At 40.1% G+C, this 24,525-nt stretch overlaps 7 protein-coding genes across 7 annotated transcripts; 5 read left to right on the top strand and 2 right to left on the bottom strand.

Moving 5' to 3' along the window:
• Positions 1–1,479: 1,479 nt before the first annotated feature.
• GGI43DRAFT_384086 (uncharacterized protein) lies at positions 1,480–2,523 on the top strand (the record flags this gene model as incomplete). The annotated part of the gene is made up of 1 exon (XM_083203471.1): positions 1,480–2,523. The coding sequence occupies one exon, from the start codon at positions 1,480–1,482 to the stop codon at positions 2,521–2,523; it is 1,044 nt and encodes a 347-aa protein (XP_083060012.1).
• A 1,983-nt stretch (positions 2,524–4,506) lies between these two features.
• Positions 4,507–6,332, top strand: GGI43DRAFT_423080 (MFS general substrate transporter; the record flags this gene model as incomplete). Its single annotated transcript, XM_083208187.1, has 2 exons — positions 4,507–5,164; positions 5,242–6,332. 2 exons carry the CDS (start codon positions 4,507–4,509, stop codon positions 6,330–6,332), a joined length of 1,749 nt encoding a protein of 582 aa, XP_083060011.1.
• Positions 6,333–9,351: 3,019 nt separating this feature from the next.
• On the top strand, positions 9,352–10,046 carry GGI43DRAFT_384084 (uncharacterized protein; the record flags this gene model as incomplete). The annotated part of the gene is made up of 2 exons (XM_083203470.1): positions 9,352–9,815; positions 9,893–10,046. The coding sequence occupies 2 exons, from the start codon at positions 9,352–9,354 to the stop codon at positions 10,044–10,046; spliced, it is 618 nt and encodes a 205-aa protein (XP_083060010.1).
• Positions 10,047–10,997: 951 nt separating this feature from the next.
• Positions 10,998–13,380, bottom strand: GGI43DRAFT_427603 (flavin-binding monooxygenase-like-domain-containing protein; the record flags this gene model as incomplete). The annotated part of the gene is made up of 5 exons (XM_083208840.1): positions 10,998–11,629; positions 11,696–12,169; positions 12,335–13,028; positions 13,088–13,112; positions 13,162–13,380. 5 exons carry the CDS (start codon positions 13,378–13,380, stop codon positions 11,368–11,370), a joined length of 1,674 nt encoding a protein of 557 aa, XP_083060009.1. The 3' UTR covers positions 10,998–11,367.
• A 785-nt stretch (positions 13,381–14,165) lies between these two features.
• On the top strand, positions 14,166–14,896 carry GGI43DRAFT_427601 (uncharacterized protein; the record flags this gene model as incomplete). Its single annotated transcript, XM_083208839.1, has 2 exons — positions 14,166–14,183; positions 14,292–14,896. The coding sequence occupies 2 exons, from the start codon at positions 14,166–14,168 to the stop codon at positions 14,814–14,816; spliced, it is 543 nt and encodes a 180-aa protein (XP_083060008.1). The 3' UTR covers positions 14,817–14,896.
• Positions 14,897–15,238: 342 nt separating this feature from the next.
• Positions 15,239–17,395, bottom strand: GGI43DRAFT_427599 (uncharacterized protein; the record flags this gene model as incomplete). Its single annotated transcript, XM_083208838.1, has 7 exons — positions 15,239–15,595; positions 15,689–16,014; positions 16,091–16,243; positions 16,311–16,566; positions 16,654–16,965; positions 17,003–17,029; positions 17,150–17,395. The coding sequence occupies 7 exons, from the start codon at positions 17,393–17,395 to the stop codon at positions 15,239–15,241; spliced, it is 1,677 nt and encodes a 558-aa protein (XP_083060007.1).
• Positions 17,396–18,266: 871 nt separating this feature from the next.
• GGI43DRAFT_427597 (cytochrome P450) lies at positions 18,267–20,234 on the top strand (the record flags this gene model as incomplete). The annotated part of the gene is made up of 5 exons (XM_083208837.1): positions 18,267–18,362; positions 18,431–18,581; positions 18,769–19,062; positions 19,126–19,488; positions 19,566–20,234. 5 exons carry the CDS (start codon positions 18,267–18,269, stop codon positions 20,210–20,212), a joined length of 1,551 nt encoding a protein of 516 aa, XP_083060006.1. The 3' UTR covers positions 20,213–20,234.
• Between the last annotated feature and the right edge of the window lie 4,291 nt (positions 20,235–24,525).

Raw genomic sequence — 24,525 nt, 5'->3', positions numbered from 1 at the left:
AAGGTCATGGTTTAAATGTTATTAACGTGTTATTATTTTTTTTAAGTTTAGATTGTATAGAAAAAGGGTCATTTGGCTGTGTGTATCGCTTTTCCGGGCGTTTCACGAATTTCTGGCCCAACTGTGAGGCGTAGACTCACAGTTGGCCACTGTAAGTGGAGCCAACGGGTAAGTTCATAAACTGCAAGTAGGTACTTACCCGTTGATATGACTTTCAGTAAACCAACAGGTTATAGTAGAAGAGCGAAGTATTATAGAAGAGCGCTGTATTACATCGCTAGGTAGTTAAGTGGTTGGAGTTAGTGGTATATGTTTCGGTAACTGTATTTATAGAGAGCCTGAGTGCTAAAGTACCTGACTTTGTACTGTACCTATATACAAGCGCCGCTGTCTTAGGCCTGATAGAGGTTCCCTAGCCATATGCATTTACTGAAACAAAGAAGTATCTTAAGCAAATGTGGCAAATCTAGTGATTTGGAGTTAATAATATGGTAAAACTTACATAATTAATTACTACGAATAGAACCAACAGTACAGAAGCGAATATAAATAATATTAACCGAGGTACAGCGCCTAGTCAAAAGTCTCTTGTGGGCTAGGTACCTGAGACCACTAAAGTTGGTAACCACATAATAAAAATACTTGTAATGTACCTAATTTTAGGGATAAAAGTAAGGAAAATAGCTAGAATTATACTTTATTGCCTGGTCTTTAATACTTAGTCCACCACCCTTTTGCAACAGCACACTGTCGCCGCCGGCGATCAACACTATCTATCAACGCCGAAATTTTATCCTGATCAAGTGTAGCCCACGCTATGCGCAGGCATCTTTTGAATTCTTCAATATCCTGCAAATTTCTTCGTAAACCAAAGAGATCAGGGAATAATTTATGAAGCTTAGGTAATACTAAAATGCGAGGGCTAAAATAGTTACTCATGTAGATATGTATTACCAAAAGGGGTCGAAAGGTAGCGTCATGCATGAGCTGGGCAGAGATAAATAGCAATATTCGCCTTATAGGGTGTTTATTATATTTTTAATACATAATTATATGAAGTACTTCACAGCTGATTAATAAATATCTCACGATTGTTCCTGCCTGCTTGATAAGCGCTTGCTGAGTAATTGGCAAATTCCCTGTGAATACTTCCGAATCTGGATAATGGCGTGCATTGTCCAATGCTTACACCATGGGCTTTCGATACTCAGCAATCTGTTATTATACTACCTTACTTATCGCCGGACTGGTAAGTCCGACTTTGTTTGCATTTGACGGCTTTTATTCCGAGTCGAGCTTTTTTGTTTACATGAATAACAGCAAAGGATTAGGCCATACTTGGAGCTATAAGCACATTCTGTTACATGTATATATTGATACTGCGCACTGAGATAATTTTTACTCTTTCGAAGAATCCAAGAGGAAGATAATACATATTCTTGCTAAAGAGTATTTTCACGCCAATAAACAATTGCAATAATGCATCTTATCACCCTATATGCTACATTAGCCACTTTTGGCTCTTTAGCTTCCGCTTTGCCCACCAAGGATGCTCGCAACGCTTCTAAGACACTGCGAGATGTCATTGTCTTCCCCAACGACACCTGGATCGAGAATATTGCTGTACGGTCCAACGGAAATCTGCTTGTCACTTTGATGAGCCTGCCTGAAGTCTGGGAGGTTGAACCGATTTCTGGGTCTGCTGAACTCGTATACTCATTCCCTAACGCCACCGTAAGTCTGGGAATTGCAGAGGTGGGACACGACATCTTCGCTGTCAATGTTGGAAACTTGTCTACACCCACTACAGGTTTACCTGGTAGCTGGAGCGTATGGACACTGGACTACAATAAGGCGAATCCCAGCTCCAACAAACCAACAGGAAAGAAAATTACTGCTATTCCGCCGGCAGTCTTCCTGAACGGTCTTGCCACTCTACCTACCATGCCCGGAGTTATCCTTACAGGAGACTCTTTCCTTGGTCAAATATTCGCCGTAGATACATTTAATAGCCGTTACAACGTCGCCATTGATGTGCCGGAGTTCAAACCTAACAAAAGCACAGCTCTACAGTTCGGTGTTAATGGCATCAAAATGCATGATGGGAATTTATATTTCACGAACTCTTTGAAGTCTCCCCTGCTTGCCAGCATACCATTGTCCATCAACGGGAGCGCTGCTGGACCTGTGAAAACCATTGCGAAGAGCGCACAGTACCCAGTTGATCAGGGGTTTCAAGCCGACGACTTCGCACTAGATGCCAAGGCCGAGCATGCATGGGTTGCAACCAACCCTTCCAACTTGGTTGTCCGAATTAACACTGCTACAGGTAGACAGCAGGTTGTAGCTGGTGGGAAATCAGAACAGACAGTTGCGGGTGCAACAAGTGCCGCTTTCGGAAGAAACTGGCATGATAAGGACATTCTATATATTGTCACAGATGGAGGATTGGCCGACCCAAGTTCAGCTGGGGTTGCGGGGGGCAAGATTGTGGCTCTTGATACTACAAAAGTACAAATTTGAAGTAGCAAGAGTCAAATGATGGAGTAGGATGAGCTTACTCTATTTATGACATTAAGCATAAGATGGAAAAAATGATCCTTTATTATACCTTGATTGATGTTATACCACAAATATTGAATTGCTTGCAGTAACACACTAAAAAATTTTCATAATAAATAGGCACATATAATTTTTTTTTTTTTTTTTAGTTCCCGCAGAACGCTCCTTTGAGAATTAATGGCTTGATCAACTTTATAGTTAGCTGGCAATTTATACCCTAATAACCACCCAACACCATCTATAACGTCTCTCGTCCGTCTTTGAGTAGCTGCTAGATTTGGATACATGATCCAAAATCCGTGAGGAACGCCGCGACATATGTCTATTCTTGTAGGGACTCCGCGCTCTTCCCGTAGCATGCGCTCGTAAATGAGACTATCATCCTGCGCTCGATCCATACTAGGAACCTGGAAATAGACTGGAGGTGGGAACTGATGTCCAGCTGCTATACTGTTGGGGTGATTACGTTGGCTGATAGACAATGGATTGCTGTTGTGCGATGGCCTGTTTCCTTTATACGCGCCTATGTATTGTTTCAGAGGTCTCGTATTGAGGATTAGGGCAGTCTTATTTTGTCCCATAGAGAGATAAAACTCCTTGTATCAATCAGGGACACTATCAGTGTCAATATATATCCCACATGTCAGAAACTGCCCAGTTAATGGAGGTTCTAGATCTCGGGCAAGATGTGCAACCTTGTTGCTGATGGCAGCCCCCGGCCGATAGGCCTCCAATTATGAAACCCTTCTTCGGATCAGCATTTTGCAGGCAGAATATCATTGTCCTTTTGAATTGCCTTGCGCGCAATATGTTGCACCACTGCGAATCTATTGTTGACCCTAGTAGGGAAAAAGTACTCTGGTGCAAGGCGGTAAGATGGCAAAATCCAGGTGGCATTATATGCCAATACCAGTTCCCGCGCGGTAGTAAGTTTTATCTCCGGATATTCAACGCAGTAGCCGCCTCCATGAATCAGAATCACGAGAGACGGTACGATACTGGATACGGCGGACTGGCAGACGATAGTTCGAGATGAGAATGTGGCGTCTTCTGGAATATCATACTCTTTCTCAGCAATGGTTGCTGGTCGGCTGGCTACAAGTATTGGTTGAGCATTGGATAGGGTGGCCTAGACAGTTTTTTGGAAGGTTGGAATATCGCTGGGAATGTGCCCCGGTGGCGAGCCATTGGTCCTCCAAGCGGTTTCGAACTCCGGGTCCATGATGCCAGTGGCGAAGATTTAGTCAACAGTACATGACAGCTTTCTCATTTTAAACACACTAAGCAAAAAAGTAGTCCAGATAGAGAGATGATAAATAAACTAAGAAATGTATGTGCAAGCCACAAGGCATTTGCTATAGGTGATTTAGATGAGGATATTGACAAGGTGGAGAAGAGACCAGCAATGTGATTAAATATTCTACAGTAAAATAAATTGCGAAGCAAAAAGATAAATGAATGGTATAGAGAACCGTTTAGTGTAAATACAACAGCTGTATCAGAATGAATCACCGTAAAAATTCGAGAGCAGCACGTCTACGGCTACTCCGAAACCCTGCATATACTGGAGGACCTAGCTGAGGATGCAAAGTCATACACCGGATTGAGTCACACACCGGGTCCACTTACTGCGGCAGACGAATTAAATTGCATTTCCCCTAAAGGATCAAACATCGCGACCAAATAATTGAATCATCTCATTGGATAATATTAGCATTGATTTCGGCTGCGACATGTTGATATGACTGTGAAATAATTCTGTAATGGAGCGTCGCTGACCAACTCGTGTGGTCGCGACGCATTGGAAACGCTCTCTATAAGTGCACTAGCGCTAAATGGTGTATGAGTTCCAGTATATATTCAACAAGCAACTGCCTCCAGTTTTCGCTCTGGCTATATGTATATTTCTAGTGCCTGTATACTCTTCAATAAGGCCAAGTCACCATGAATGAAACTCGCGAGCTGGACAGTCTGCAGGCTCCAGACCGGCTCCAAAACACCTCTATTCAAGAGTTGGCCAACGAACAGCCCAAACTCGTCCCGACGGCGGATCCAGTGCAAAACAACGAGCCTCGATCGGCGAACATCCGAACATGGAGATTCTGGACTATCATTTTGGCATTAAGCATCACGGGTCTGATGTCCGCAATCGAGGGTACCATCATAACGAGCGCGCTACCCACCATCACCAATGCTCTGGGCGGCGGTGATGCCTACATTTGGGTCCCCAACGCCTATCTCCTGGCGCAGGTAGCCATACTTCCTCTCGCCGGGCAGGCAAGTAACATTTTCGGTCGTCGCAACCTACTCCTGGGGGCCGTTGCCCTTTTCACGCTCGGAGGCGGCCTCAGCGGCGGTGCCTCTTCGATGGAGATGCTGATAGCTGCCCGGACTATTCAGGGACTTGGCGGAGGAGGTATTAACCTCTTGATGGAGACTATAGTGACCGACATTGTCCCACTCCGGGAGCGCGGCCAATACATGGCCATTGTGGGGATAGGCGCTATTGTGGGAGCTACCGTGGGTCCGTTTCTGGGTGGGCTGATTACTGATCATGCTTCATGGCGGTGGTGTTTCTATATCAACGTGCCCATTGGCGTTTGTAAGACCGGACTCTTCTCTGTTTCCTATCAATCTGACTTGGATTCAGCTAGATTATCTTAACTGACCATTCTATAGTCTCTTTTGGGATACTGTTTGTTTTCCTTCGCGTCAAATATGAGCGCGACCTGAGCTGGTCGGCACGCTTTAGGCGCATCGACATCTCTGGCAATGCCATCTTTGTGGCCGCCATCGTCTCTGCCCTGATTGCTCTTACTTGGGGTGGCACCATCTACAGTTGGAGCACCCACCACATTATTGTACCCCTTGTCCTGGGTCTTGTGGGTGTGCTGCTTTTTGCCGCTTTCGAATGGACCCCGCAACTCTGTCCTGAGCCATCCTTCCCGAGGGAGATCGTATCGAACCGCACCTCAGCAGCCGCTCTCATCCTGACTTTCATTCATGCGATCGTTGCGTATTGGGTATACTACTTCCTGCCGATATACTTCCAGGCTGTTAAAGGATTGTCACCTCTACGCTCCGGAATAAATACTCTGCCCAATGTGGCTGGCGGGCTTGTCTTCGCGGTTCTGGGAGGCGTCCTACTCTCTAAGTTTGGCCGTTATAAGCCTATCCACTTGGCTGGATTCGCAATTACCACTGTCTCCTTTGGCCTGCTCAGCATTCTTGATTCCAAGTCAAGCAATGCCGCGTGGGCGTGCATACAGCTTTTAAATGCCCTCGGCAGTGGCGCACTCGGCGGTGTGCTCCTACCTGCGGTCCAAGCGCCTCTGGATGAGAGCTATGTCGCCACAGCCACCGGTATTTGGAGTTTTTCCCGCTATTTCGGCTGTATCTGGGGTGTTACGATCCCCAGTGCTGTGTTTAATAACGAGTGCCGCCGTCTCGCGAGCACCATTAGTAACGCGGAAATCGCTGCTAATCTGTCAGGGGGCAGTGCGTATCAGCATGCTACAGGCGCCTTTCTATCCAGCATTGAGGATCTAGCACTTCGCGCAGAGGTAGTCGAAGTCTTCACCGGAGCGATGCGGACGGTTTGGCTAGTGGGGATTGCATTTGCTGCCCTGGGATTCTTGGTCACTTTCGTAGCGAAGGAGATCAAACTACGAGAGGAATTGAACAATAACTTTGGAGTGGAAGACAAAAATGATGTTACAATCTCGCCGAAGACAGATACAGAGTCCGTATTATCGCCTGATTCAGTGTAATACACATGGGGATTTTATTTGCCTATATAAGGAGCGAGATAATGGCATTCTCGGCTGCCAAGGTTATCAATTTATCATAGGCAGGATCACCTCACCAAGTGTAGTGTAGCACTACTTCTTGTGAGCGGCAGATGCAACTACCAATTCAACCCCTCTATATCAGAAATTAAAGCCCAATTGCAAGGTTTCGTGAATGTCTCAGCCGTAATGTCGGTCCCGGATGGTTTACTGAGACAATGCCTGTTGAGCTGCTCAGCTACTTGTAGCAATTGTGAGAAAAGAGTCGGTTAAGGTGGAAATGTATTGTGCCATATACATCAGCGGCCAGGAGCCTTTTCCATAAAACAAACACACGAAAAAAAGTGAAAACACACAATTACGATATCAAAGTACCAAAAGTTCACAAAGGAAGACTTTAGGCCACAAAACATCATGCATCACTGTTTCTCATTTCTTTATGGCCAAGTATGAAATAGTAGCCCATGCTGCATTAATTTTCACCTCGCTATTGCGAAATACTCTCGCGCACATGGCGACGGCTCCATTAATTCGGACCAACTCTCTGCCAAGCCACTACTAGTTTCACGAGTAAGACGCCTAAGAAAGATCCTCCAAATGAAACATGTCATAATTTTCACAGGCATGTCTTCCGTAACCGGCAGTCTTGCCTTGTATCTTTGCGAGACCGGCAAAGGAAATCTGCTGGTGCGTCCAACCAGCGCAGGATTCATTAGTGGCATGGCGAACCGCGCTGGTGTTGTTCTGGTCGAGTTCGAGGACTGGTGAAGATTTATCAATTACACTTCACTTCAGGCCGCCAAGTGTTAGGTATTAAGATGTCTTAATTCACTCTTTGAAAGAGGGGACGCCTATGCAGCCACTGCTGCTGTACAACCCGCATAGCTGTTTCGGGGCATGCTATAGGTTCTTGAAGCATATCTATAACTATTCCCAGATCACAACATATATCTCATAATATGAGCTTGCAGTAGCAATAAATGAATACTGAGCATTAGGACAATTTAGCATACTACTTGAGGAGAAGTTTACTGTTTAGCACAATGAGGATCATTCTAAGGGTAGAATTTGAGCTAGAACTTCAGAGTGGTTCTTTGCTGACATTTTGCATCGCTAGGCTTTATCTTCTCTAAGTTAGACCCATCTGGCATATTCCAATTTTGGACGTAAAGTTTTTAATTTATATCAGCATTATTTTTCAGTTCAACGGCAATGACAGCTAATATCATCATTCATGGAGAGTCTTCGTCAGCAAGCCACCATCGCCATCATGACAAAACGTATCCCTCTTGTTTTTATAGGACATCTAGACACTATCTTTAGGCGTTGTAAGATCATTAACGCTTTGATTTTCTTTTGGTATCCCTCACTTGATAGGGCCTGCTTGGGTCCTTCAAGGTGTGTGGAGCAGCCCCTGACTCGCCCGCGCACGCAGGCTAGAAGCGATCGTGCCATGTAGGTATATGCCTTCCAGAGCACGCATTATGGAGCAAGATAGGACTTTCTAGGAGAAAAGAGAGCTAGTAGGCTACATACATCCTAATCTGTAAAATACTATCAGCATCTGTGAACAATTAAACTGGGATAGTTCCAGGATGTACAGTTAAATAATTGGAGTGGGAAATATATGTATTTTGCTTTATATATACTATGACACTTTCCATTTTAATCGAAGAACTTAATTTTTTCCCCATATACTATGCGTGTGCCTGTGTAAGATAGGTTTCTGGTTAACATAACCATAAGAACAATCTTTCAGCTTACTCCAAATACCATTATAGCTTTGAGCCTTGGTCAATCCAGCAAAATCGCAACACAGCCTATCCATATATTAGCGTCAGAGTGGCGGCCAAACGCCCTAGGCTGTGATATCATAATAGTGCTAGTTGCACTACTGCGTTACTTTTGAAGCTATTAACAACAATATTACTGCTTCAAGCCAGCCTATTTTAGCCCCGTTTAGCTTCAGCAATATTTCCTTTGCTGCGTAACTCACAATCAACGCAGTTTTACTGTGCACCTCCTTAGAATTATCATTGCGAATTAATTATCTTATGTTAAAAGAAGGGACGGCTTATGATGCATCCTCTCTAGTTTAAAAGTAATCCGAAAAGGCGGATATTTTCTATTTATACTTAGTATACACGTAATTTTAATCAAAAACAGCTTCTTCGGATGCTTTTTACGCCAGAGAAGATGCTTGATAAGCCGTCCCTAAAATAAATGGCATGTGGGACTCAGGCAATTTGAATAAGAAGTGTATAGCTGAAAAAATAATAGCGCCTCTAAAACACGATTGGTATTAACATTCCAACTGTTAGCTGCTCTTTACAAGAAGAGATGCGGGTAAATATGTGCATCTCTAGGAAATTTAACAATTAGAAAAAAAAAAAAAAAGCAATAGAAGCGTTTTTGATAGATAAATTTTGCCTCAAGAGATAGATAGCAAAAATATATTCCCCTCCTTTATTAGTATTGAATGTTTTTTTCACGCCCTAACTTTGGTAGGTTAACCTTTGCGCTTATCTCACGTCATCCCCTCGTGTTCAGCTAGCGTTTTAAGAGTCATGCTACGTCTCGTCCGCTATATTATATATACTCTATAGGTTTCGCACACAGCACCTCAAAGAGCTATCAATTCGATTTTAACATTTCGCTGTTGTTTTCACAGTATTAAGGTGGGAATATATAATTTCTCTGCGTATATTTTTGTTACCCGAAGTTATTTTGGAGCATGGAGTACGCGTTGAGCGGGAATGTCCCTTCTCCCTTAAGCAAAATGCCGGAGCAGCTCCAAATATTCTCCTCAAACACAACAAGAGGACTAATTGATAATGCTGTGCGGATTGCATGGGTTTCCAAATATCGCATTACTTTCGGCTTCGCTATTCTTTTTCACATCCTATTTTTGGCTCGAACTGTGTCGAGGTTCCCCATTACAGCCAAGCAATTGAGATATCGAGGCCTACTTACCCTTTTTTTTCATATTGGCATCTCAGCGATGGAACTGCTTCGCTGGAATTATACCCGCATCACAACTGGGGCCGAGCCAGCTGCAGATACCATAGATATTATCCTCTGTGCGGCTCAAGTCACCAGCACAATGATGATAATAAGACGACTCCAAAAAGGACATCCAGATATAGTCAGACCCATATTTCAAGCTGTTACGCCGTATCGTCTTCCTTTGACAGTTGCGGCTTACATCTTTGAAAGTCCCATTTTGCACCGCGCGTCGGTCATGACCAACCGAGGATTTCTCTACGTTCGAATCGGTATACTTAGCTTCTCCATGGTTGACCAGCTCAAGGGCTCAAACGCATCTATATACACTCTAGGAAGCTATTTGGGCTCAACACTGTCTACTTTGGACAATGACATGCCACTTGGATGGGCCATTTTTGGTTTTTGTATTCTGATGACGTCTAAGTTGTCGCGCTGGACAACGCAGCAAGTTTTACCAAGGTGAGATGGTCGCAAAAAAAAAAAAAAAAAAGAACGCTTGGTTTCTGCTGAAATGGAATTCTAACAATAAGATTTAGTAGCCCTGGGGTTCCAAAGAAAATGAGTGCAATGAGATCGCAGCTGGTGCGGCTTCTGCTTTGGATTGGGCTTGCCGATCTCAAGATTGTCAAAGCCTATGATAACGGATCCCTGTTTAGCACGAATGCTGGAGAGAAGGAACACGTCAATTGAGATTCAGGTAAAAATAAAGATGGACATAAGGATATAATATATAGAAAAGAAATCATGGTTATTTATTGAACAGAGGTGCGTGTAGTAGATTAGTAGATATAGTATGTACTGGTAAACAAGTGATGGTTTATATAGTCAATGCTTATGATAGCTGTACTAGCCTAAACTCCTTCAATAGCTTTGGAAAAAAAACATTAAATAAAAGTTCGAGATATTGCGTCATATATAAGAGCGGGCGAAGGCTAGATTTTAATTGCGATCTTGTCGCAGGTGACGGATAGCCAAGGGCTAGTTGAAGTGCCATTGCCATATTGAACTCACTCGCGCGCGTAGTATATAAACTGAAAACTAGAACCTCAAAATATTTAGAGCTTAAATCATTATTTTCAGCGCTAGTATCTCATAAGACACTCCTACAGGAAGAATTTGGGGCACTGGTTTCGATGGATGGGCGAGTCAGGCCCACTGTCACATTTCCACGTGGCTGTGGGTTTCGCTGCTCTTACCGGCGGAGATCTTTTAGTTCACATCACTGTTTTTGGGAAAAAATCCAATTGGTAGTATTAATAGTATTATAGCCTTCGTTGTCACGCGATTTTGCTGTGATTACCAAACGGGCTGAAATGCTGGTACATCTTTGGCTCTGAAGCTACCTCTCTTTGATCTGGTAACACACACCACTCGATACCACCGCTGAATTTACGACGGTAACATCAAGTAAAAAAAGGCAGAGTTTGGCATAGCTTTGCTTCTTTTACAAGATAGCCCAGGATTTCGTTGTCAGTGTCACGACTGCGGCATCCCATTACAATGAAGAGATAGGAGACATGGTCGCGCTAGTTATTTGCAGACAGCTGGTCAATTTACGGGTCCAGGCAGTTTTGCTGCTTGTGTTATCTTCTTACCTGGAGGCGGTTAGTAAATAAGCTAAAGCTGCGCAATATGTATCCAAAACTTTGTTCATTCAAAACTCTCAGCTTGATATCGTATTACCCATTGCATAAGTAACTCCCACTCTTGCCACCATTGCTACTGAAGATAATAACCCAACACCACAAATCTACCAATTCTTCCTGTAATTTTATGTGGTTCCAGAGAGTTTCCCAAACTTTTTGCGAAGGTCGTAGATCTCTGGTCGGGCAATGCATCCGTATTAAACGTTTATGGGCCAGCGGAATGTTCAATCCATTCAACTTGCTCATCCCCTCTCATCCACCGGAAGCACGCGTCGCTGAGAGGACGGCCTCTAACTGGGCTATGCTTTTGGGTTGTGGATCCACGCGACCATAACCGGCTCTGTCCACCTGGTGTTGCCGGCGAATTACTCATCGAAGGCCAATTCCTCGCCCGTGGATACCTCAACGACCCAGCCAAAACGGCGGCTTCGTTTGTTCTCAAAGTGCTCCGATTTCCAATTTTTGGCACGGTCATTAGCCTCCATGATGGCGTCCCTCGCTCCAGGCCAAGCTTTCCTACCACGGCCCTTGTTCTCAAACAGTCTTAGAAAATGAGCCGAAACAATGCCAGCCACCATAGTGTTGTACAGCTTGCGGTCGTTCCACCATAACCTCCAACAATCCATACTAAACTAGTTGCCTAGATAAGAGTATATACGCGTTCCCGCGACGTCATTCAGCCATTGATCGTACTCGATGGCGCCCATGATGCCCGTCAGTTTGACGTCGCCCTTTTTGATCAGCTTAGCAAGATCTTCTATGAAGTCATCGGCACTGCTCTCCATCTCGACTTGTGGCGGCAATGGATAGTTACCGACCCAGAGCTGCGCTAGGGCCATTGTGATCAAGTCGTAAAGTTGAAAGTTAGGCCGTTTTGCGATACAGGATCCCAAAAACGCCAATTGATGTGGGTCCTGCAGCGAGATAAAGCCTTGGTATAACCGAGCGACTCGTCTTTGGTCAGTATAACGCGACGGGAGCATTCCAAAGCTCGTGGGCGCGAGGTTAGGGTTGTAAGGGTCGAATTCGCTGGGCATCAGCGAACCCAAATCAGGCTTCAAGCCAGTACAGAGTAAAATAACATCGATGTCATTTGCTTCTGTTCCGTCGGAAAATTTGACAGATCTGGGGACGCTGATAGAGCTAATACCAGGTGCACTTTCCGCTCTATAGTCTATGGTCAGTAAAAGATATGTCACGTCACACAAGCATGTAAGATCGTTAGAGCTGATAAGAACCCATAGGTTGATAAATAGCACCCAATTCTAATTCTTTGGACCCTGTGAGACCTAAATCTAGACCAAACAAGGGGGATAGGGGGTAGCTACTGACCTTCCTTCGATGAAATGGTTTGCTAAATCATCGCTGACCACCGGCTGGATAGCGTGAGCAGCGGGCAATTTTCTACCATCTGCACATGCCTTGTGTTTTCTCAAGGCTGGATAGCATGCATCTTGAAGCTTCCCAAACTCTCTCGCTACAATGGTCGCGGCCAGTCCTTTATTGATTCTCTGAAGCAGATAAATTAGCGTCAAGAGTCGAAACGTGAGCGTAAACTCGAGGACTCTGCCCTCCTTGGTGACGCGCGGTATAATGACAGCTTGATGGCGATGTGAGACGATCACTCGCTCAGCACCCTCATCGACGAGAGCCGATACAGAGTTTGCCGCAGTGTTGCCTAGTCCGACTACGATGACTGATTTGGCCTTGTACTTGGTCGGATCTTTGAAAGCTTGGGAATGAAGTATCTCTCCTTTAAACTGTTCTTGACCTTTGAAGACTGGAATTGAAGGCGTTTTGAAAGAACCAGTAACCACAACCAAACGATCAAAGTCAAAAGTCTCGTCATTCTGCTCATCCGTACTGCCGACTGGGCGGAAAGCCAGGCGCCATTTCTTTGTGGAGCGATCGTAAGCTACTGAAATAACCTCTACCGAGAATCGGATGTGCCTTTTAATATCAAAAGCTTTGGCATATAATTCAAAGTATTTTTGTATCTGATCTGCGCTTGGATTCACTGGATAGTCTGCTCACAATTAGTACGGTCACCTATAGCTTTTTTCCGTCTCAGTATGGTTAACGTACCGTCTGGCATTGGAAAATCCGACAACTTATTAGCAGCGAGCATTAACTACCAGCACGACCCTGAATAAGCGCACCGTGAATTTTGAAGTATTAGTATACGTATTTGGCAGCACGCTAGTCTGCTTGGTATTGGTTGTCTGCCGCCATAGACCACCAATACCCTCGGCACGCTCGAAGGCGGTCACTTGGAAGCCTACTTCAGCAAGGTTCTTAGCGGCTACAACACCCAGCGGGCCCGCGCCGATGATGCCCACTCTCATCCCCAGGCCAGCGGAACCGTGATTTGCAGCCATTTTCGCTGGTGTGATGGTCCTTTCCCAAAGCAGAGTGATAATGGAGACGTATGTGGACTAAGCGCGCAGTGTACGGTACGTTGCGGCAGCCGTTTAATCAGCTATATGAGCTTTTGTACGGTACTGAGTCACAGCAAGCAAAACCGAATTATAGAGGCGCATTCTGTGAGAATGGGATCCCGTAATCCCTCAATATTTTGGGCAGTTAGATCTGAAGGAAGGAAGGATTCAACAATCATCTTGGCAGGCGAGATAATTCATCCGACAGTCCCCGACCAAGGATTCATCCTTGGTCCGCCCTCAGCCTCGCTACTGCAGGGGTAGTTTAACAGCAGGCTAATGCACGTGGGTTCTGGCTCGCTACGTGTGGCGCGCGGGCCACAACAAGGGCGATCCCGTATTCCGCCTTAGTTCTTTGACTAAGATCCCTCCCTCCCCGAGGATCCGGAGGCACTATCTCCACCCCACCACCCCTTGTTAGTAAATTCCGCCACTATGTACTAGCGATTGCGTTGAGCTACCCGAGACTCATTAATCCTATTCAGGAGTGCATTGTTTCTACCTACTGAAAGGTCAAATTTGTATATAGATTTACCTCGCTCACATAGCCTTTAGTCACGCCACTGGCTAGCTGGCATCTGCCCTTAACCACTCCAAATTTTATTCATTCGTACCCCGGTGCACTATTACGCATACCAAAACAGAAGCTCTATCCAATTGTGTGGCCACTCTAGAAGTAACCGAATATACACACGGTAGATTAAAATTGCCTCGTATAGTCTATAATGGCTTCACCAGCGGACGTAACTATCGGCAATCTAGCTGGATAATGGGTTCTGGTAAACTGTCTTCCTATCCTGATGCTCTTTGCCGATTTTTACTAATTGACGTTCGTGACTTACACCGAACAGGACAGACAGCTATCGGATAACCTGGAAGAAGCGCTCACAATTCAGGGCGTCCCTTTCCTTATCCGCAAAATCATGCTGGTGGCAAATGTTACTGAGACAGTACAAGAAACCGCAAATGAAGACGGAGTCAAGGGTCTACTTGTCACTAAGGCAGCCGCTGGTCTCAAAGGACAAGTCGATGCTTTCGACGGAACTGGTAAAGAGATTGTCATGGGTGGTGGTTATTTTGGTACTGAGGTGCGAGTACGCTCCTGGTGGGTTGATTTGTCGTCTGATTTGAAACCCAAAAATCCAGCTGGGGAGCCACTGGATCCATACCTGCTCAAGAATTGGCTCTCGGAAGGGCCAAAGGGAATTCCAGGCCACTTTGCTGGCAGCGGTGAAAAGGTCGGTATCAGGGATAACATGTTCTGGGAATTCTGCCAAATAGTTGGGAAGCGATATCGCGCCGTCAAGTATTTTATTCGTAAGGGAGACCAGGAGGTTAGAGCACGACTAGTCTTTGGCTGGCTCGGCAGAGAATAGAACTTGGCGGTTAGAACATGCCAAGATATCCGAGACTGAAGTGGGTTCTCGTTTTTCTGTAATCTCAGAAATTAGTATAGGAGGATATTGCTTAATCGATGTGGGTTTGTGGAATATGTCTTATTTTTGGCTCAGTATAGCTCAACAAACCTCAATCAATTTGCATATACGCATGATTATATTTTTATTGCTACTTTAAACCAACAGCATTTGAGATTTTACGTATACACCTTAAATATTTGTGTGCACGTCGGTGCGTATATATTTTGTCTGATAAAAAAAAAACACATATATTTTACAATACCTTATTTCTTCTAATAATTACATTTGACGGCTGTACACGAGCTGCAAGTGGATAAAATACGTAGAGAGTATTCAATACGAGACGGAAATATAGAATGAACTCATTCATTTTGCGTCTTTCAAAATTCTATCTTGAGGGAGACGCTCGGTTCTATTGCCTTTAAATTATATCGCTTAACCGCATCCCTTAGTTTCTTCTTCGATGCTTTTCCAGCTGCTGTTTTTGGTAGCTCTTCAACTAAGAAGGTTCGTTTGCGGAGCCAATGGCTTTCATCTAGCTGATTTTGGACATATTGATCAAGCTCTAGGAGAAGACTTTTATGTTGCTGGTCCGTAATGTCCTGATTAGTGGTAACTACAAAAGCCAACGGACGTTCACCCGCCATTTCATCCTCAACTCCAACAATTGCTGCGTCGTTGACAGCAGGATGCAGGCGGAGAACGTTTTCAATAGTTGAAGTACTGACTTGTAGACCCTATAATCGCCGCGAAAGATAACAGGTTAGCCAATATGGGGATGCCATTTCCAATTGTGTAGGGCGGACGCTTTTCAAACGAAGACAACATACTTTGGCTTTGATCATATCCTTCACTCTATCTACCAGGAATAGGTGCTCGTTGCCGTTTGATCCTTTTTGGAAAAATCCAATGTCGCCAGTGGGTAGCCATCCATTGACCAGGAACTTGGCATCCTCCTCCTCGCTTTCTCCCAGATACCCGGGAATTTGTGTCGGTGACTGGAGATGAAGCTCTCCAGGAACCTCGTGCTCGGTAATTTCCTGCCCTTCAGCACCAATTAATCGGGCTCTCACCGAAGGTAATAGTAATCCGCTAGATCCAGGGGTAACGTCTGAACGAGGAGTTAAAGTTACGGGAGATACGCATTCAGTCAGTCCTGGATTCGATGGCGTAGCATGCCTTTATCAGTCTTCTTGTATCCTACCAAACCTCAGAAGTGAGAGCGGACTCACCGTAACCTGCAAGAATCTTACATGTGGGTTGCAATGAATACATCTTCTTAGAAAGACTGTCACTACATGCAGCTGCCCCCATAACAATTTCTCGGATCGATGAAAGGTCGAATAATTGGAATAGAATAGGGTTATTGGCCAGAGCGGCCACCACTGAAGGTACCTTGATAGATAAAATTGGTTGGCTGTTCGGCCGTGAGTTTTGGGGCATTGCGTCTACTTATTAGATATAGCCTCTCAATATGGTGATCTTGGATAGATTTAAGCATCAATTGCATGTTAAAGCTACCGTGAAGCACAGCAGTATTCCCCCTAAAGACTTCTAAATGAACGGAGACAAGCCCAAAGCCGTGGCTTGGAGGCAGCACGCCAAGAGCTACCTCTATTGGAGGGGTATCGGCTTTCACCTCGGCCTCAAAAACAGCGGCTTGAAGGATATTGGAGATAACATTGGCGTGCGTGATTTTAGCAAGACTCTGGACGCATATACACAAAGTTAGCGAGGCTGGATACTGATACTATTTGGTCGCAAATGAACGCCTGAGGAGATTGGCCAAACAAACCTGTCGTCCTGCAGTACCACTAGTTGAGCATAGGTACGCAATCTCATTGAATGTGTCTCCTTTATAAATCCAACGGTTTGGTAGTTTTTGCAAGACCTGACCTTCTGTCAAAAGCTGTGCCAAGCTCTTGATCTTTACGTTAAGGGCTTCCCGTAAAGACGCACTCTTAGTCATAGAGTAAATCTTTTCTGGTAACTTAGGAAGCCGTTCAAAGATCTGCTTACAGACAGGAAGCAGTTCCTCGCAGACAACCAATGCCTTACATTGCGCCTTTTCCATATGCGACACAATTTCAGGCACGCTTGTAGTAGGCTGAAATGAGCAAGCAAGTTCCTCCAATACGATGCACTGCCCAGCACACAATCAGGAAGTCAATCTAGTAGATTACAATTTAGCCATTTAAACACAGATTGGTTGTCTATCCGGGGTATAAGGTGATGGGAAAGATGGTTCGGATAGAGCCGCCTACCGAGTTCAAGCATACAACGCCAACTACGTTTGCTTCGGCCAACTTTTCATCATCCCGCGACCATCCAAGCTCTTGTTGTAATGCTGCTGCAAGAATATCCACATTCTCAGAGAACTCATCTGTGGTACAGGTTCTGCCTGCTGAGGCATCGACTAATGGTGGTTGAACGGATGCTCCATTGCGTCTGCCATCAAGCACGAAGTCACCGACAGTGACCCATGCTGGAATTCGAGGGCTAATGTCGGGGACCCAGCAGGGTGGTAGGAAAACCATTGTCTCTAGCTGTAAAAATTAACTATAAAAATTAACTATGAAAATCGGCTGCGAAAAACGGCTGCAAAAATCGGCTGCAAAAATCGGCTGCAAAAATCGGCTGCAAAAAACGGCTGTAAAAAACGGCTGTAAAAAATCAGCTGCAGAAATTGGCTGTAAAAATTGGCTGCAACAGCTGCAAAAATAAATATAAAATCAGTTGCAACTGTTACATAAGTATATATATTTATAAATACACAGTGAAAAAATGGCCAAGATATTGAATAGTGGGCCTATACATAAGAAGGGAAGGTTTAATTGGTTTAAGTTGTGTTATTTTCTGCAGTGAGATATTTTTAGTGAAAAATAAAAGGTGCACTGTGAGGCGCACAGTGTTTTGGGACGGGATTCTCTATGGATATGCGGGATCGTGGAAATCCGGGGTTCCCAACGGTCGGAATTACAGGGAATGCAGGATCGGGACAAGTAAGGGATCCAGTGGGTTAGTTGGGGCTGACCAAGGGATCATTCGCTGCTAGCCCATCGTATGATTAGATATTATTGAAGTTTTTCCGTGTTTACATATGATACTATCTCCTAGTCTTAGTGTTTCGGGAAGAGTGCATACCCAGGTACATAACATACCTAGGATAGATACATGTAGTGAGTGAGAGAGGTAGTGGAGCTTGGGCAATCTGAAAATAGCAAGAGATTTGGCGAGTCAGTAATCCGCCCACCTTAAAAAATTCACCTTCCGCGTCGCTTTTTCTTCTATCCTATTTTCTTCTTGTTCGTCTTCATTCTCTTATAATAATCCACAGTATCTTGTTTTGGACGGCTTCTCTGCAGTTTGGTCTTCTCGCTGGCCGCGTCGGGGCCTGCTGCGCACAATATGTGGCATCTATACACTCCTAAAGTCTTAGAAGTCGCTGCCCGTGTAGCTCCGCCATTGTTTATATCGATTCCATTGTTACTCTTGTCAGTACCGGTAAGGCGCAGCCCAGAAGAATATTTTAGCAACTTGCTTGGAAAGTTGAGAAAGACTGACTCCAGTAGTTGATTGGATATATTATTTATCAACTCTACTTTCACCCTCTTGCCAAATACCCCGGCCCCCTATGGGCCAAACTTTCAGCGTCTCGTAGAGGGTACCATGCGTGGCTCGGAGACTTGCATCACGATATGTGGGAATGCCATCAGAAATATGGTTTGTATTGCTCCTATATCAGATTCTCTATTAAGCCAGATAGGTAAAAGCTAACAATGTTGGTGCATGCCCGTATGTCCGATATTCACCAAACTATTTAATATTTAATACATCACAAGCTTGCAAAGGTTTGATGTTAGCCAAATCCATTTATTCGATACTGCCGACTAACACATATGCGACTTAGATATATATAGCCATGGCAAAAACATGCAGAAAAGCCTTGCGTATCTTGTAATGGTACATAACACCCCGAGCACCTTTACTCTAATAGACAAGAAAGAACACGCCTGGAAAAAGCGCATTTTGAGTCAAAAATTCTCCGACTCGGCTATCCGTTCGTACGAACCAAAAGTGTTAGAGCTCGTTGATCGATTCTGCGATGTTTTGTGCCCTAAGCCTTCTGAAGATGAAGACGACGAGTCAGAGAATACAGAAACTAAATCTGTCTGGTCTGAACCGTTCAACATGGCTACATGGTGTTAGTCGCAACCAAAACCCCCATCTTCTCTTTGACACGGCAAGCTTACGTGAATCTGAATAGGCGATAATTTGTTCTTTGACCTTATGACAACTATTGTATTTGGCGAATGTTTTGATCTCATTCGTAGTCCGTGGTACCGCTATATCCCCGAAGCTCTCGGAAGATCGAACCAGCGCGTCAGTGTAATCGTGCAATGGCCAATGATTGCATTTCGCCGTCTGGACAAGAAACTATTCAAAGATTCAGTACACGGAAGAAAGGAGTTTTTGCGATTTGTGCATAATTTGGTGACTGACCGATTGACTCGAGGGGCCCGGAAAGGAGATGTCTTCTCTGGCTTGCTGGATGCCTCGGACCCTGACACAGGCAACAAGTTAAGTCGGGACGAAATCGTAGCTGAAAGCATCCTAATGATTGTTGCTGGTAAGTTGATTACATTTTAATCACACTCTCTGTAGGGGTACTCCTGGCCTCTTTTGTACTGATAGATTCGTACCTAGGGTCTGATACCTCATCAACTCTTTTGTCGTCCATATTCTTTTACCTCGCAAAAGATCCAGAAAAGAAAGAAAGGTTGGTGAAAGAAGTTCGCTCGTGCTTTGCAACGCGAGAAGATATCCGCCTCGGTGAGAAACTGAATTCATGTCGCTATCTGCAAGCTTGTATATCCGAGTGCCTGCGGTTGGCTCCGCCAGTCGCCTCTGCACCTTTTCGCGAAGTCTCGAAAGGGGGGGCTATTGTGGATGGCCATTACCTTCCTGCAGGTGCCAACGTCGGAACTGGAATCTACAGTATCCAACACAATGAGCAGTATTTCCCTCATCCGTTCGAATTCATCCCTGAACGATGGTTAGAAAAAGAGAATCGGTATGGGGTCAACCTGACGGAGGCGCAAGTGCCTTTCTCTATTGGCCCACGTGCATGTCTAGGGAAGTCTCTGGCAGTCACTGAAACCTCTCTCTTGATGGCCTACATTTGCTGGATGCTGGATTTTGAAATTGTTGAGAGTTTGCAGGATGTCGGCGGCGGCACTAAGAATGGTAGACATGGAAGACATCGACTAGGCGAGTACCAACTGTACGATCATATCACTAGTGCGCGCAACGGGCCTTGGATCACATTCAAAAGAAGGTTTTTGGAATTCTGAGGGCTGGTCAGCTGGATTAGACTGGGGGCACAATCAAATCATTCATGTCACAGCTCAGACAAAGAAATGAACATTTATGTATAAGTTTTGTTTATAAATCACGACAGCTTGGTGCGCTGTTCTTTTAACCGACATTGCTAAATCTGAAAACTCATGCAAGGTTTGACTTTAGATATTGTATATTTAATACACGAACAATCTTTTGTATCGATCTGTTATTTTTTGATAACTCATGATAACTTTAATTGTGCAACAATATATATGATTACAGCTACTTGAAAACTACTCTTTTAACATATATGTTCTGGCCTGAATTAAATGAGAGTATGTCTTCAAATGTTAATTTACGGAGCATATAGTATTGCGATTCTTGATATAGAATTGTGAACCATTACATGACCCTTTACATAGAAATATCTCCTGCAAACTTGTAACTTGCATAAGAATAAGAAAACATAGCAACTAACCGCAGTTATATCAACCGAATATTAATACCTGGCGGGGGCGGCATGACTTTTTCTGAATGGTTGTAGACTGGAAAGTCAGAGGACGCTCGTTTGCGACATCATGATTTCCATGTTCAGTATTCACGACAGCTGCATTAATAACATTGTCCTGTCGACGAACCCGTTCTTTATTTTCTGTAGTCTTGACGTGAAATCCCTGGATTGAGTTACCAGCCTGATGGATATGATCTAAGAGCATTTCTGACTCTCATGGACGACTAAAATTTTCTTTGATCGGTATCTCTCCCAGTTGCAAAGATTCGATTTTTTCCTTGACTTCCCCAATAGGCACTATTAAAGATGATTGAAAATGCATTCCATAGACAAGACAGGTTTCAGAGCCATGCGCTAACTTGGACGTTGTGTTGGCTTGAGTGTTTCGCTCTTGCTTAAAGTAGGTATAAAAGGGACAATAAGATCTAAATCAAACTCAAACTAAAATTATATTTGAAGTGTAAAAGTGTCAGAACGGTCAATAATTGTATGCATATGAACGAACTTGGAAGCCATCCGATATAATGCTGAGGTTGTGGCGCAGGTGAAGTCTAAATTAATATGTACGGTGTCTATATCATCGCCATCAAATATTTCATAGTACACAGGCGACCAATAGGGTATACCCGGGGTTAGAGCTGCAAGATTGCTCATCTGTCGGATTATGCAACTGCAGAGGGATTGACAGCTTTTAGTGCTGTTAATGCAGGATCCAAGGAATGCAGGAGGGTCAGATCTCTTTTGGACGTCGAATCCGGCATGAAATTTCGCCGGGGATGCTCAGCAAAGTCACCCAGATGGCTGATCAACAATTTAGTTCGTTTCAGTTAAGCTTACTCTGGCCAGGGAGCATTTACATTTGCTCAAGAGCATTCACAATGACGCTGTCACACCAATGGTGCCTAGAATTGGCTCAGGTCCGTAATTACGTTGCTTTAAAATCTCACACGTAGAAAGTGATTGATGTGAAAAAGGGAGAAACAGAGAGGAGGGCTAGCTTACATGACTTGTGTATCTTCTCTGAGTAGGTAGGATGGCTTGTGGAGGCTATTGGTGAGTAGCTGACTTAGACTGGTATGTTGGCAATTCTCATAAATTCGCAGGTAAGAAGTGAGCAAGGCCCTCCAAAGGATGGTGTTAGCTTGTTGTAGTGTTGATTACCACCGGCAGAGCCATCATCTCGTATACTGTATTCTTATTCACAAGGGTATATAACAGTCATATGTATAGGATGGTGTTGCGATTCTCGAGCCGTGGCGATTTATTGAGCAGGTGAATGCAAGTGCAGTATAATGTATTGTAGTTTATTGTTAAGATGAGAATAATAGTAAAAGATATTATATAAAACTTAGTTATTTAATAATAAAGTCAGGGACAGGACCTCTTATATATATATAATTATATAATTTATATGAATAAATTAAATTAGTATTTTTCTTATTTAATACTTTTATTTAAGCTAGCTTATAAATTAAATTTTATATATAAGCCTTTTATATTTTTTTAATTTATTTTTATATATTTTTTATATATAAATTTTAAAATAAATATAAATTTTAAAATAAAAAAATTTAATTTTTATTTAAGCTAATAAATTATAATTTATTTAAATTATATTTTTTTAATATTAATTATTTTTTTAAATTTATAAAATAATTTTATAATAAGTAATTTTACTATTTTATTAATTATTTTATTTATTAATTAAATATATTTTAAATTTATTTTATTATTTTATATTTTTTTATAAATTTAATAATATTATATATTAATATATTTAATATAATTATAAAGTTTTAAATTTTTTATAAAATTAATAATTTTTTAATTATTTATATATAAAATTATAAATTAAAATATAAATTTTAAAATAAATAATAAAATTAATAAAAGTTTTTATAATTAAATGTTTTTTTATTACTTATATTTATTTTATTTATTTAATTTTATATATAAATAATATAATAATTATTTATTTTTTTAAAAATTAATTAATAATTTTAAATTTTAAATTAAAAATATAATTATATATAAATTATTTATTTATTTTATTACTTATATAATTTATATTAATATATTTTTATAAAAATTATAAAATTTTTTTAAATATAAATATATAATTTTATATATTTTTTAAATAATAAAAATAATTTTTTTATTATAATTTAATAAAAATATTTTAAATTATTAAAAAAATAATTATAAAAAAATATTAAAAAAATAATATTTAATTTTATATTTAATATTATTTATATTAATAAATTAAATTATTTTATATATAAATTTTTTTATTTTTTTATTATATTTAATTTAAAATTTTTATTTAAAAAACTTTTATTATAAATATTATTATTAAATTATAATTTATTATTTTATATTTTTAAAATATTTTATTAATATAACTTTTTTATAAAAATATAATTTATTTTTAAATTTAATTTTATTTAATTAAAAAATTTAAATAATATTTATAATAATTAAAATTAATTATTTTAAATTTTTAATATAAAATATTTTTAATTTTTTAAATTTTTAATTTTTTAAATTTTTAATTTTTTAAATTTTATAAAAAATAAATTATTTATATAAATTATAATAATAATTTTTTTTTTATAAAAATTTTTTTATTTAATATAATTAAAAATATTTTAAATTTAATAAAAAAAATAATTAAAATTTAATATTAAATTTATAATACTTATTTAAATTTATAAAAAGTTTTTTTTAAATAATATATTTAATTATTTTTATTATTAAAATTTTTTAATTATTTAATATATATTTTTTTATTAATTTAATTATAAAAAAAAATAATTTTTATATTTATTTATTTTATTTTTATATTATATATTATAATAATTATAAAAAAATTTGTATAATTTATAAATTTAATTACTATTATAAAAATCTTATAATAATTAATTTTTTATTTTTAATTAAAGTTTTTAATTATATAATAAATTTTATATTAATTTATAAGTTTTTTTATATTTTTTTTTATTTTATAAATTTATTTTTTATAAAATATTTATTTTTTTTTAAAAAAATTAATTAATTTTTAAATCTAGTTTTTTTTTAAAAAATTAATTTTATTTATTATAATTTTAAATTAATATTTTTAAATTCTTAATATAATCATTTTATAATAATTTTCTAGTTTCTTATTTTTAAATAAAAATATTAAATTTAATTTAATAAAAATTTTAATAATTAATTTTATAAATTATAATTTATATATTAATTTATTAATAATAATTATAATATTAAATAAATTTTTTATAATTACTTTTATAATTAAATATATATTTATAAATATAAATAATATTAATAATAAATTTAAAATATATAATATATTTATTATTTTTAATAAAAAAAAACTTATTAATATATATAATTTATTTATTATTTTTAATATAAAAAAATTTATTAATAAAAATTATATATTCTTTTTTATATTAATAATTATTATAATTTTTAATATAAAAAAAATAAATTTTATTATTTTTTTAATATTTAATAATAAAATCTTTTTTATAATTTTTAATTTAAATATTATTTTTTAAGCCTGTTTAAAAAATTTTTTAAATATAATATTTAAAATAATTTTTTTTTTTTTTTATAAATTATTATATAATTTTTATTTTTTAATATTTAATTAATTAATATAATATTACTTATAAAATTATTTTAAATATTTTTATTATTATTTATTTATATAATTTTAATATTTATAAATATAAAACATTAAATTTATTTTTATATTATATTTTATATAATATTATAAAAATATTAATATTTAATAAAATAATTTAT

This window comes from Trichoderma evansii, assembly GCF_050947405.1.
Source record: "Trichoderma evansii strain SZMC 28006 chromosome Unknown GGI43scaffold_11, whole genome shotgun sequence".
Taxonomy (NCBI): domain Eukaryota; kingdom Fungi; phylum Ascomycota; class Sordariomycetes; order Hypocreales; family Hypocreaceae; genus Trichoderma; species Trichoderma evansii.
Note: the sequence above shows the minus strand (reverse complement) of the source record. Positions and strands in the feature narration are given on the sequence as shown.